Source organism: Nylanderia fulva, unplaced genomic scaffold (assembly GCF_048542155.1).
Source record: "Nylanderia fulva isolate GAGA-0341 unplaced genomic scaffold, ASM4854215v1 Scaffold268, whole genome shotgun sequence".
In the NCBI taxonomy this organism is placed as follows: domain Eukaryota; kingdom Metazoa; phylum Arthropoda; class Insecta; order Hymenoptera; family Formicidae; genus Nylanderia; species Nylanderia fulva.
The window spans coordinates 125,655-138,971 of record NW_028190334.1 but is presented as its reverse complement, the minus strand read 5'-3'; the positions used below and the strand labels follow the sequence as shown (position 1 = coordinate 138,971).

Here is a 13,317-nt window from a genome sequence, read left to right as displayed (position 1 = left end):
AATTTACCCAAAAAAACACCTTTAAAAAAATCATCGACAGCAATTTTTTAAAAGGGATTCTTCCACTAAATCTTTGTTTTTAATAATAAATGGTTTTTTGATCAAGCATATTATTTTAATTTTTTTTACATTCTGTTTCTTTTTTTATTTTTGTTAAATTGATGTTAATTGCAGAGGATTTTTTTTCTTTTCAAAAAAAACGCAGACAACGAGAAAAAAGGCAGTTGATATATTATACGATCTTTGCGTGGGGATGTCCCTTTATGCTTGCTATTTTATGTGTCAGCATGGATATTCTTCCTGTGTACGTAAATGTACCACCGATTTTGCGGACCGGAATTTCATTTAGCAAATTGCTGGTTCAATGGGAAGTGAAGATTAACTTTATTAATGCTATAACATCTCGTATTGTGAGAAACAGTATAAAACTCATGACATTTATACTTACAGAGATTGTGTCCGTATGTGTTGTATTTTCATGGGCTCAGTAGCATGTGCATCATCAATAGCATTTGTTTATCTATTTATACGGCAATAAAAATTGAGCGTTTAAAAAGGGAAACGGGTCCCGTTCTGAATGATTCGGAGAATAATTGCTTTAACGATAATAAAAAATGGTATGTACTCAGATATCGTTGTATTGAGATATGATAATCTATTTTATTAATAAAATTAATATAGTCCGATCGTGTATTTAATTTTAAGTTCGAGCTTTATTGGTTGAATGGAATTTTAAATCAAGATCAGATTTAAAATGATATTAAATTTAAATTCAGATTATGAATACTGGTCATAGATTGTCATTTGCGGATGATATTTTTTTTATTTGCCAATTTACTTTTTTATTTTGTAATATTTTTGAGAATATATTATTTTACGTGTTCTTTCGAAAATCTATACAATTCTAAATAACATGACAATTAATAACAAAAATTAAATTAAAGAATGCACTTTTATTTTACAAAAATACAAATTTTAAACACTTTCAAAAATTTCTTAAGGTTTATACATCAATTAAATTTTATTCGTCATGTATATTTACAAGAACTATAAAAATTATATATTTGTTTGCAGGCTCAATCTATATCTGCAGCTATTTATCGTACTGTTTATCGCAATGAGCATAGAATGGCTAATGATAACAGCGTCATTATTATATAAAAATTTATCTTTTGACAACAATCTATGGTATGTTGTTAATTTGATGGGTATTATGCAGAATCTGTGCATCTTTGTTATATTTGTGTGTAAAAAAAGGATCAAGCGTATGTTATTCAAGCGATTCGGCTTCGGTTTTGTCGCCAAATGCTTGACACGGATCGAATGCAACATTTTCGAGCATTATTACAACGTAAAAAGAAATAATCATACAGAAGAAGATGAGTTCTTCTAGACGAGCAAGTCACACTGATTCAACCGACCTTTAATTTTTATTTGAAAATGGAAATCATGTTTATTTATGCTGATCTTTATGTTTAAGATTAATAATTATAATTCATACATATTTTCGGATTTTGTAACAAAATCATATTATTTTGTCTTGTTTCTTTTTCAAATTCAAATAAGATTATATGCTACAATCCTTGACATATATTTAAATATTTGTAATATTGTTAATTGTAGCGGCTGATATTATTTTCAAATTTCAATATTTGTAGAACTTTAGGGAGCTGTTACAAAATTTACATAAAATTACTATAAGTTGTAATTATATATACAATATCGGACGTTTCGGATCAAAAGGCACAACGGGCTGCCCATTTTTTACTTAAGAGTAGAGAGTCGTATTAGGGCTTAAGTTTTAGCTTTTTTTACGTAGAAACAAATGTCGTCTGGTGAATTTTGATAAATTTAAAATGAAAGATTTTTTCTTCGGCAAAAGTTGGGTGTGAAAAATTAAATACAGCATCAGCGCTATTGGATCTACCGCGATTTTTAATTCCTAATCAAATAAATACTCATGATATAACTCTCAAAGTTATGCACGTGGAATCTAAACCGGTTTTGGAATAGGTAATTTGTTTTTAATTTATATGTGCATGCATTATAACTAATATAATAATGTAGAAGAGTTGGCGAATAATAAACTGATAAATGATATAATCTATATAATTTTATCTTTTAATAATTTTTTATAGTCTAAAGATAACAAACAAAATTAATAAAATTGTAAAATAAAGAAAATTTTTCTAACCCATGCGTTATCGATTAATTATTCAAAATAAATTTTATATACAAATATTTAAATGAATAAAATAATTACATATTTTATAATACACATTTAAAATAAAATTAATAACTACAAAATTTTTATATTTTTATTTTTCCTGCGTATCAATATATTTCTTATTTGCGGTATTCTTAGAAATATAAACTCTTCATTTAATCATAAAAATTTAAAATACAGTCCAGAGTATCTTTTATTTCGCTGCTGAATTGGCCGAGTTATCGTCAGTAAAAGTTTAAGTGATTTAAAAAATTTTTTTTGTATATAGTATGTAAAAGCTATATGTGTATAGTCCTATAGAGTATAGTAAACGGACAGTTTCTCGCAAAGCTATCGACGACTCGTCGTCCTCGGTAGTCTCAGCTTCTCTCTCGCGCAGGCACATGTATCTTGTGTAGTCTTCTATCAGAAAAAAGCCGGATACAGTGATATAATAAATACTGATTTTATCTAGTGAGATAATTGAAATTCAAGACGTGCAATATATATCATCAATATTAATAATCATATAGTGCTAAAATTAAATCGACTTTTCGAGATTTTGCTGAGAAACAAAATAAGATAATTGAAACAACTACGATAAATTAAAGCTCTGCAATATTAAAAATAAATTTAAATCGTAAGAAAGACGTAAAGAGCCATGTTGCTGCGTACATAAAGTCTTGGTAATACACCGAGAATAATACGTGCCTTGTGCACGATTTATTTCTAACGAAAACTTAGTTTCGTTGGAAATGTACGCGTATAGCTCTTTACGCCTTTCTTACAATTTAGATTTAAGATAATTTAATTTTATTATATTTTGTACTTGACATATTTTATTGCATTTAATACAAAAGCAAAGGTGTGCATAAATTTAATGTGACATTTTTTAATTATTGAGAATTTCAAACTTATATGATAAATAATGAATACCAAAATTGATTATCTAATTATTCGAGTGTTTATTATTACGTGAAATAATGAGTGAAAAAAGATATTTGCATTTGTGTGTTTCGCGTTTTTCGTTATTTCGTTATCGAAATCGCAGCAAAATTCCACCAACAAGGATGATAATTTGACGATACGATACGAGATAAATGTGGATTCTACAACAAATTATAACGACGAAATAATAACACTGTGACATGATTTGCATAAAAATTTGATGAATAATACACAAAATGACAAATTGCAGCATGAATTTTATATAAATAATAAACGCGAGGATAATGATTTGATTCAACATAAACGTTACAAGCATTCAATGCAGAATAAAGATGATGAGCAAGAATCGATGAAATCTAACACGAATTCGACAAATGTCAATCATAAAAGGAATTTCACGGCTCAGGGAGTTTATGAAAATGTAATTGAAAAGAATGATTCCATGTCACTTGAAGTCCTCAAAAATTCCAGCAAAGATGCTAACGAAACTAATATCGTCCCAAACGAAATGTGTCATAATGATACTTGCATTCGGTTCTGCTGTTTTCTTGGTGAGCGTATCGTTGATGACAGCTGCAGTCCTGAAGAATTTAAATACATTTTTCCAAACGTATACACGAACGATTCGACGCAGAGCGAAAAGAGAGTGAACGAATTGTTTGAGCTGTCCATTTATGATTCGTTCCAGGAAGGTCAACTACTTCCTATCGGTTTTCAGTACGATTATAAGATTTTTACCAACGGTTCTACATATTTAACTTATTATGGATTCATGATTCTGAATAACGGTTCTATATATTTAACTTATTATAAAATATTTGTTGAATCGACATCATATTGTCTCGCTGTCATCGACGGGAGTGAATTCGAAATGATCATCTGTTCCAAAACTAATAGCGAAACTAATGACGAAACTAATGAGATCATGGATACTAATAAAAACAAACATATTATGGAAATGAGTGTCGATATAGTATCTATATTACTTTTAGGGTTAGTATTTCTGGTGTATTCCATATTGCCAGAACTCCGAAATAGACACGGTTTCATGTTGTGCAATTACAACGGTGCACTGTTTGTTGTATACGGAATTTGCTTTGTGCATTTTTTGATCAAATCGGATGATATACAGTATGCCGTCTGCGTTACAATAGATAGAGTGTATATCTAAATCATAAAACTATGCAATTAATTTAGCGCATTTATATTTGTCAGATATTTCATGTATATTTGCATATTAAATATTAATTAATAATTTTAATAATTATTTGAATATATTATTTGTCAAAATCTTAAAGATGCAAAACAGTGAATGACACGTAAATTTTATTTAAATGCATTTTAATATATATTTAATATAAGTTATTCGTCTCAAATAGATATATTTCTTTGTGTTTTTGCTAAATTACATATTGAATCAAACATGTTTAATTTGATATTAGCAGTATTTATTACGTAAATATTACTATATAATTTAGTGTAGGAAGTTAAAGTAAATCTATTTTAATAGAGAAACATAAAGATGATAACTTTGAAATCCTAAAATTTTAACGAGTAATGACAAATAATATATTATTATTTATTAATGAAAATATTTATTATATATATTTTATTATATAATATATTATTATTTATTAATAATATAGAAATAAATAAAAAGCAGGAAATAGATCAAAAGAGCAACGCAAAGTAATTAGGTCGCAAATACAAAGTTCCTTTATTTAAGAAAAAAAAATTTGTTTATTAAATAAAATTGTATTTGCAACCAAATTATACATTGCGTTGCTCTTTTGCCATATTTCCTGCTCTTTATTTACTTTTCAATTATAAGAGCAAATTACATTTATTACAGTTATATTTATATTAATAATATTGTATATTATTATTTATTATTTATTATTTATTATTACAGCCTATAATTTTAATAATTTTTACAGCTTTTTTAAAATACTTTTGTTATATGGCGAGTTCCTCTTGACTAAATATAATGAGCTTTGATATGTGGTGCACATTCAGGTAAATTGAAAAACATTCTATATTATTACTACTTATTTTTAATACTTGCATTTATCTTTATAAAATTCTTACTTTTTGATTTAACATATATCGGTGTAAAGATAAAGATAGAGAATACATAATATGCAAATTTTTGTATTAATCGAATTTTTTTATATAGTGTTGGTACGTACATAAACAGTTATATATTTGAAAATAATATTTAATAATAAAACAATTATATTTTTAGGACACATTATGAGTATAAACATAATAGGTTCAAATTATAATTTGGAATAAATGGTTTTCTTGGTGATTTTTATTAATTGATTACATATTTTTGAATGGTAATTTTTTAAAAAATAAAATTAGCGTATTCGATATAATAAGCATATTATATATTTAATCTAAATGTGTATAAAATATTATAACGGAATCTAATTATTCGATATAATGCAATAATATTTTGATGTGACGTTTTATCTCTTTTAATTTATAAAATAAAGCAATACACGAGATAACTGTTTATAAAATAAAAATAGATTTTTTATCAAGAATTCGTCTCTAAAAAGTAAATAAAAATTTAAAATACTATTGTCGTGTCTGCATAATAATTATGTAAATATACATTCGTCAAAATAATTAAAGCATAATAAATAGTTATGTAATTATACACTTCTTAAAATAATATTAAGGCATCAAAAAAAAAAAAAAAACATTTGTCCAAAACTGGGCAAACTTTAAATAGTTGTAACTCCGTTTCGAATAATGAGAATTTAAATTTTAAAAAACAGTTTTAAAGCTTGAAACCTCTACTTTCAATAGTTTATAGCTTTTTTAATTTTCTTCAATTCTGATGTATTTTATATACAAAAAACGAAAAATATAACGAAATGAAAAATTTTATCTCACTTTGTAGACGTGTTGCATGCACAAAAATATGTGAAAATGTCTTGACATTTCCATGTTACAGCCTCATGTTTTACCTGCCAAATTGTTTTTTAAAATGTAAATGTCGATTTTTCCTTATCAAGTTATCGCAAATTGAAGAGATAATGTCATTTTCACTTTAATCGTTTATAACACCGTTAAAAATCATCGTACAGCAATTTTCAGAATGTATCTTCAAGCTGAATCTTTGCTCTATAGTATGATTTAGTGATTTGATCAAACACACATTATTTTAACGTTTTTACATTCTGATTTTTTTTATTTATTGTTAGTTAAATATGTTGTGTAAATTGCAGAGGATTCTGTTCGTTACAAAGAAACGTCAGACAACGAGAAAAAAGAAAGTTGATATATTATACGATCTTTGCGTAGGGATGTCCTTTTATGCTTGCTATTTTATGTGTCAGCATGGATTTTCTTCCTGTGTATGTATCACCGATTTTGCGACCGGAATTTTATTTATCTTGCTGGTTCAGTGGTAAGTGAAGGTACCTTTATTAATGCTATAGCATTCTAGTATCGTAAGAAACAGTATAAATACTCATAATATTTTATACTTACAGAGATTGGTTCGTATATGTTGTATTATTATGGACTTCAAAGTATATGCATTATCAGTAGCATTTGTCTATATCTATTTTTACGGCATTAAAAATTAAACGTTACGAAAAGGATACAGGTCATTGTCTGAAAGATTCGGAAAGCACGTGCTATAACGATAATAAAAAATGGTATGTATTCAGATATTGTTGCATTGAGATATGATAATCTATTTTATTAATAAAATTTATGCTACTTATATTAACATTTATGCAAACAGCGTCGCATAATTGATTGCTTCGCATTCTTTTTTTATAAAAGAGAGGAATAGGCTGATATTAATAATTAATAGTCCGATCGTACAATTTAATTTTAAGTCCGAGCTTGAGTGGTTGAATGGAATTTTAAGTCAAGATCAGATTTAAAACGATATTAAATATAAATTCAGATTATGAATACTGGCCATAGATTGTCATTTGCAGATGATATCTTTTCTATTCGCCGATCACGTTTTTTTATTTTGTATTATTTTCAAGAATATATCATTTTACATTTCTTCGAAAATTTATGCAATTCTAAACGAAATGACAATTAATAACAAAAATCAAATTAATGACTGCACCTGTATTTCACAAAAATAAAAATTTTAAAAATTTCTCTCAAAAATTTCTTAAAGTTTATACATCAATTAAATTTTATTCATCATATACATATACAAGAACTATAAAATGATATATTTATTTGCAGGTTTAACCTATATCTGAAGCTATTTATCGTGCTGTTTATCTTAATGGGCATAGAATGGTTTATGATAACAGTGTACGAAATATTTGGCAATGTATCAATTTACAATATTATATGGTATGTTGTTAATTTGCTGGACATGATGCAGAGTCTATTCGTCTTTATTATATTTGTGTGGAAAAAAAGGATTATGCGCATGTTATTCAAGCGATTCGGCTGCGGTTTGTTGCCAAAAGATCGAATGCAACACTGTGAAGTATTATTATCACGTCAAAAAAAAAAGGTCATGCAGGAGAAGATGGTTTCTTCCGAACGAGCAAGAAGCCACACTGATAAGACCGACCTTTAATTTTTATTTCAAAATTAAAATCATGTTTTTTATGATAGTCTTTATGTTTAAGATTATTAATTATAATTCACACATATTTTCGGATTTCGTATAACAAAGGCATATTATTTTATCCCGTTTCTTTTTCAAGTTCAACCCAGCGACAAATGACTTATCGAATTGATATCGAATCAACGTCGAAAACATATATTGAAAACTAAATGATATATCATCGATTTCGATTGATTTATGTCACAATTTTTGATGAGTTTTCGACTCAGAATAAATCGATTTTGACTTAATATTAATTATTTTTTCTTCATTATCCAGCGAGAAATGATGGTCGATTTGTCGGCGAATCGATGTCAATATAACCAATCATTTCTCGTTAAAATAGTAATTATATATTTAATTAAGAAGTAAGAAAATATAAACCTTTTTTTTAAAAATTTAAAAAGAAAAAAATTTAAAAATTTTAATTAAAATTTAAAATTTTTTAAAAAGGGGAAAGGGGAAAAATTTTTTTTTTCTTTTTTTTTTTTAGAAAATAAAAATTTTTTTTTTTTTAAAAAAAAATTGGAAAAAAAAAATTTTTTAGTTTTAAAATTTTTTAAAAATTAAAAAAATTAGTTTTAAATTATTTTAAATGAAAAATTGAAAATTTTTAAAATTTTTTGCAAAAAAATTTTAAAAAAAAAAATTTTAAAAGGAAAAAATTTAAAAACCACCTTTTGGAAAAAATTTTTTCCCAAAAAAAAATTTTTTTTTTTAAAAAATTTTTAAAAAAAAAAAAAAAGGGTTATTTTGATCCTTTTTTTTAAAAATTTTTTAAAAAAATCTCAAAAAAATTAATTATTTAAATTTTTTTTTTATTTTTTTTTAAATTTTATTTTAAATTTTTTAAATTTTTTAAAAAATTTTTTTTTGGGGGTTTTTTTTAAAAAAAATAAAAATTGTTTTTTTTTTAAAACCCCTTTTTTAAAATTTTTTAATTTTTTGTTTTTAAAATTTTTTTTTTTTTAATAAAAAATTTTTTATTTAAATAAAATTTTTTTTTTAATTTTTTTTTAAATTTTTTCAAAACTTTTTTTAAAATGGGGAAAATTTAAAAAAAAATTAATTTAAAAATTTTTAAAATTTTTTTAAATAATTTTGGGTTAAGTTTTTTCCTTTTTTATTTTTCAAATAAAAAGGGTTTTTTGGAAAAACTTTTTAATTTTTTGAAAAACCCTAATTTTTGAAAACTTTTTTGGAAAACCCTTTTTGCAAAAATTTTTGAAATTTTCATTTTTAAAAAAATTTTTTAAAAAACCCCAAAATTTTTTTTTTTTTGGGTTTAAAAATTTTTAAAATAAAAAAAAAAGGACAAAAAAATTTTTGGGGAAAAAAAAATATGAAAAAAATTTTTTTTTTTTTTTCCCTTTGGAAAAATTTAAATTTTTTGGAATTTAAAAAAAAAAAAATTTTTTGGGGTTAAATTTAATTTTAAATTTTCCGGAAACAAAGTTTTTTTGAAATTTTTTTTTTTAAACAAACCCCCAAAAATATTTTTAAAAAAAAATTTAGGAAAAAAATAAAAACCCCAAAAACTTTTAAAAAAAAAAATTTTTTTAAAAAATTTTTTTTATTTTTTGAAAAATTTTAATACCCTAAATTTTTTTTTTCAAAAAATTTTTTAAAAAAAAAAAATTTTTTGGGGGGGGGTTTTTTTTTTTTTTTAAAATTTTAATTTTAATTTAAATTTTTTTTTTTTAAAATTTTTATTTTTTTTAAATAAAAATTTTTAAAAAAAAAACTTTAAAAAAATTTTAATTTTAAAAATTTTTTAAAAAAAAAAATTTTAAAAAATTTTTTAAATTTATTTTTTAAAAAATTTTTAAATTTTTTTTGAATTTTTTTTTAAAAAAAAAAATTTTTTTAAATTTTTTTAAAAAAATTTTAAAATTTGAAAAATTTTAAAAAATTTAAAAAATTCTAAAAATTTTTAAAAATAAAAATTTTTTTTTTTTTCATTAATTTTTTTTTTTAAAAAATTTTTTTTTAAAAATTTCAAAAAAAAAACCAATCTCGAATTTTAAAAATTTTTTAAAATTTAATTTTTAAAAAAATAAATAAAAATTTTTTTGGGTTTTTTTTTTTAATTTTTTTTTTAAATTTTTTTTTGGGGAAAAATTTTTTTAAAAGGGGCCAAAAAAATTTTATTTAAATTTTTGGGGAATTTTTGTTGTTTTGGGTTTTATAAATTTTTGGGTTTTAAAAAATTTCCGTTTTGAGTTTTTTTTGCGCTTAAAAAAAAATTTTATTTTTTCCCATTAAAAAAAAAAAATATTTTTTAAATTTTTAAACGGCCATTTTTTTTAAAAAGGGGTTTTTTCCCCTTTTTAAAATTTTTCCAAAAATTAGTTTTCAAAAAATTTTTTTTAAAAATAAAAAAAAAAAAACATAAAAAAATTTAAAAATTTTTACTTTTGGGAAAATTTTATTTTTTTAAAAAAATTTCCCAAAAAATTAAAAAAAAAGTTTTTTTTTAAAATAATTTTTTTAAAAAAATTTAAAAAAATTAAAAAATAATTTTTTTTCTGCAAAATTTTTTAAAAATTTTTTAAAAATTTTTTTTTTAAAAAAAAAAAAATTTTAAAAAAAATTTTTTAAAAAATTTTTAAAATTTTAATATTGTTTTAAATTTAAAAAAAAATTTTTTAAAAAAAAAATTTTTAAAAAATTTTTAAATTTTTTTTTTTTTTTTAAAAAATTGTATTTTTTTAAAAAAAAAAAAATTTTAAATATTTTTTTTAATTTTTAAAATTTTTAAAAAAAAATTTTAAAATTTTAAAAATTTTTTTTTAAAAATTTTTTAAAAATTAATTTTTTGGAAAATTGTTTTAAAATTTTTATTTTTTTAATTTTGGTAAAAAAGGGAATTTAAAAATTTTAACGTCTCTTTTTTTGGAAAGGAAACCCAAATAAATGATTTTGGGTTTTTTCTTTAAAAAATTTTTTTAAAAAGGGTTTTTTAAACAGTTTTAAAAAAATTTAAAAAAAAAAAGAAAATTTTTTTTTTTGGGGATTTTTTAAATTTTTTTATTCAATTTTTTTTGGAGAAAAAAATTTTTTTTTTTTTTTTTTTTGGGGTTTATGAAATTTTTATTATATTTTTATTTAATTTGGGGTATATTTTATTTTTTTAAATTAAAAGGGGTTTTTGTTTAAAATAGGGTTTTAAAAAAAAAAAAAATTGTTTTTTTAAAAAAAATAAAATTAAAAAAAAAAAAAATTTTTTAATTAAAAATTTTTTAAAAATTTTTTAAAAAAATTTAAAAAAATTTTGATTTTTAAAAAAAATATTTTTAAATTTAAATTTTCCCTTTTTATTTAAAAGGGTTTTTAAAATTTTTAATTAAAATTTTAAAATATAAATTTTAAACCCCTTTTTAAAGGGGGGAAAAAAAAAAAAAATTTTCACCCGTTTTTTTTTTTAAAATTTTTTAAAAAAAAATTTTTAAGTTTCCTAAAAAAAATTTTAAAAAATTTTTTTTTTAAAAAAAAAATTAAATTTTTAAAAAATTTTTTTAAAAAAAATTTTTTTAAAAATTTTTTTTAAATTTTAAATTTTTAATAATTTTTTTTCAAAAAAAAATTTTTTTTTTTTTTTTAAATTTTGAAAATTTTATTATTTTTTTAAAAAAAAAATTTTAATAATTAATTAAAAAAAAAAAATATTTAAAATTTTTTTAAAATTTAAATTTTTTTTTTGGTTTTTTTAAATTTATTTTTTTTAAAAATTTTTTTTTTTTTCCCCAATTTGCTTTTTTCAAAGCAAATTTTTTTTCGGTTTTAAACCCCCCAAAAAATTTAAAAAAAAATTTATTTTTTAAAAAAATTTTAAAAATTTAATTTTTAAATTTAAAAAAATTTCTTATTTTATTATACTATTCGTAAAATGCATTAAAAATTGTCGTTTTGTTAGAAAATGCAATTCAATCAACATTTGTATATATTGATTTACAATAGATATAATTAAAATTACCTTACATTGATTAAAATTATTTATTAAATTGCAAACATTAAATTAGGACTGTTAAATTACAAATCTAGTTTTACTAAATATTATTAAACATAATAATAACATTTAATTTAATTATTAATTTATTTCAACATATAATGCAGGAAAAAGATTCGTATTTTAATAATAATACAAGTAGTAAAAATTCAATTTAAATAATTATTTATTTCTCTGCAACATGAACATTAAACATTTTTTATTTTAATTAACTTAAGACTAGATACGTCTCAGAATTTTTTAAAATTACAGTCAATTATAAATATGTCTTTTTCGTATTCAATAACAAAAAATAAAATTAACGCATACATAAAATAAAAAATTATTTTAAATTATAATACGAAGAAACATGAGCATGTACTGCAATTTACAAAAAATAGCTAGTATGTTTAAAATATTAATCATATATATATAATATATATAAATATATATGTATATATATATATATATATATATATATATATAAGATGAGAGTTACTCATTAATTATTTTTATATCACCTTGTATACAAGGTGAGAGTTACTCATATTAATTACTTTATATACAATTTTAAAGTTATATGTATTACGCAATTATATGATTATTTAATTTCCTGAGATAAAATTAATCAACATCAATGTGATCATATCAGAACAGATACTTTTCTTAATTACATTTTATGTTTTATTTGAGAGTATGATTCATATATTTGTTTTAGGTTCATTATTGTTCAAATTTGATGATACAGCCCTTTTTGAAGCAGATAGACTATTTGACATAAAAAAAGTGTGAAATTTGAGATCTGAAAATTTGACTCTATAAAATGGGCGAAAAAACAGGTCTTTTTGCTATCACTTTTTTTATATACAAATATTTAAATAAATAAAATAATTACAATTTAATATACATTTAAAAAATAATTAATAAATAAACAATTGATGTTATTTGACTTTTGCTGCGCATCAATTTACTTCTTATTTACGGTATTTTTAAAAAATTTAAAGACTTTATTTAAGCATTAAATATCTAAAAAGCAGTCAAGATTATTTTATTATTTTGCTGCTAAATTGGTCAAGCTATCGTCAGAATAAGTTTTAATGATTTTTTTGTATATAGTATGTAAAAGTTATATATGTATAGTTCCATATAATATAGTAGGCGGACAGTTTCTCGCAAAGCTATCAATGACTCGACGCCCTCCGGCGTAGTCTCATCTCTTCTTCCGTGCAATTATATCTTGTGCATTCTACCTGAAAAAAGTAAAAGCCGGATATATATAGTGATATAATATTGATTTTATCTAGTGAGATAACTAGAATTCAATAAGTGCACTCGTCAATATTAATATTAATAGTGCTAAAATCAGATCGCCCTTTCGAGATTTTGCTGAGAAATAAAATAAAATAATTTAAGATCAATCAAAATTAATATTGGAATTCCATGTAAAAAAATTTAAATTCCATTAAAATAATTTAATTTTATTATATTTTGCTCTTGACACATTTTATTGCAATTATACAAAAGTAAAAGTATGTATAAATTTAATATAGCATTTTTTAATTATTG

At 21.5% G+C, this 13,317-nt stretch overlaps 1 protein-coding gene across 1 annotated transcript; it reads left to right on the top strand.

Moving 5' to 3' along the window:
* The first annotated feature begins 2,595 nt into the window (after nucleotides 1-2,595).
* On the top strand, nucleotides 2,596-8,014 carry LOC114945679 (uncharacterized). The gene is made up of 5 exons (XM_085483759.1): nucleotides 2,596-4,147; nucleotides 5,092-5,170; nucleotides 6,397-6,578; nucleotides 6,664-6,831; nucleotides 7,388-8,014. Exons 1-2 carry the CDS (start codon nucleotides 3,375-3,377, stop codon nucleotides 5,150-5,152), a joined length of 834 nt encoding a protein of 277 aa, XP_085339885.1. The 5' UTR covers nucleotides 2,596-3,374; the 3' UTR covers nucleotides 5,153-5,170; nucleotides 6,397-6,578; nucleotides 6,664-6,831; nucleotides 7,388-8,014.
* The last annotated feature ends 5,303 nt before the right edge of the window (nucleotides 8,015-13,317 follow it).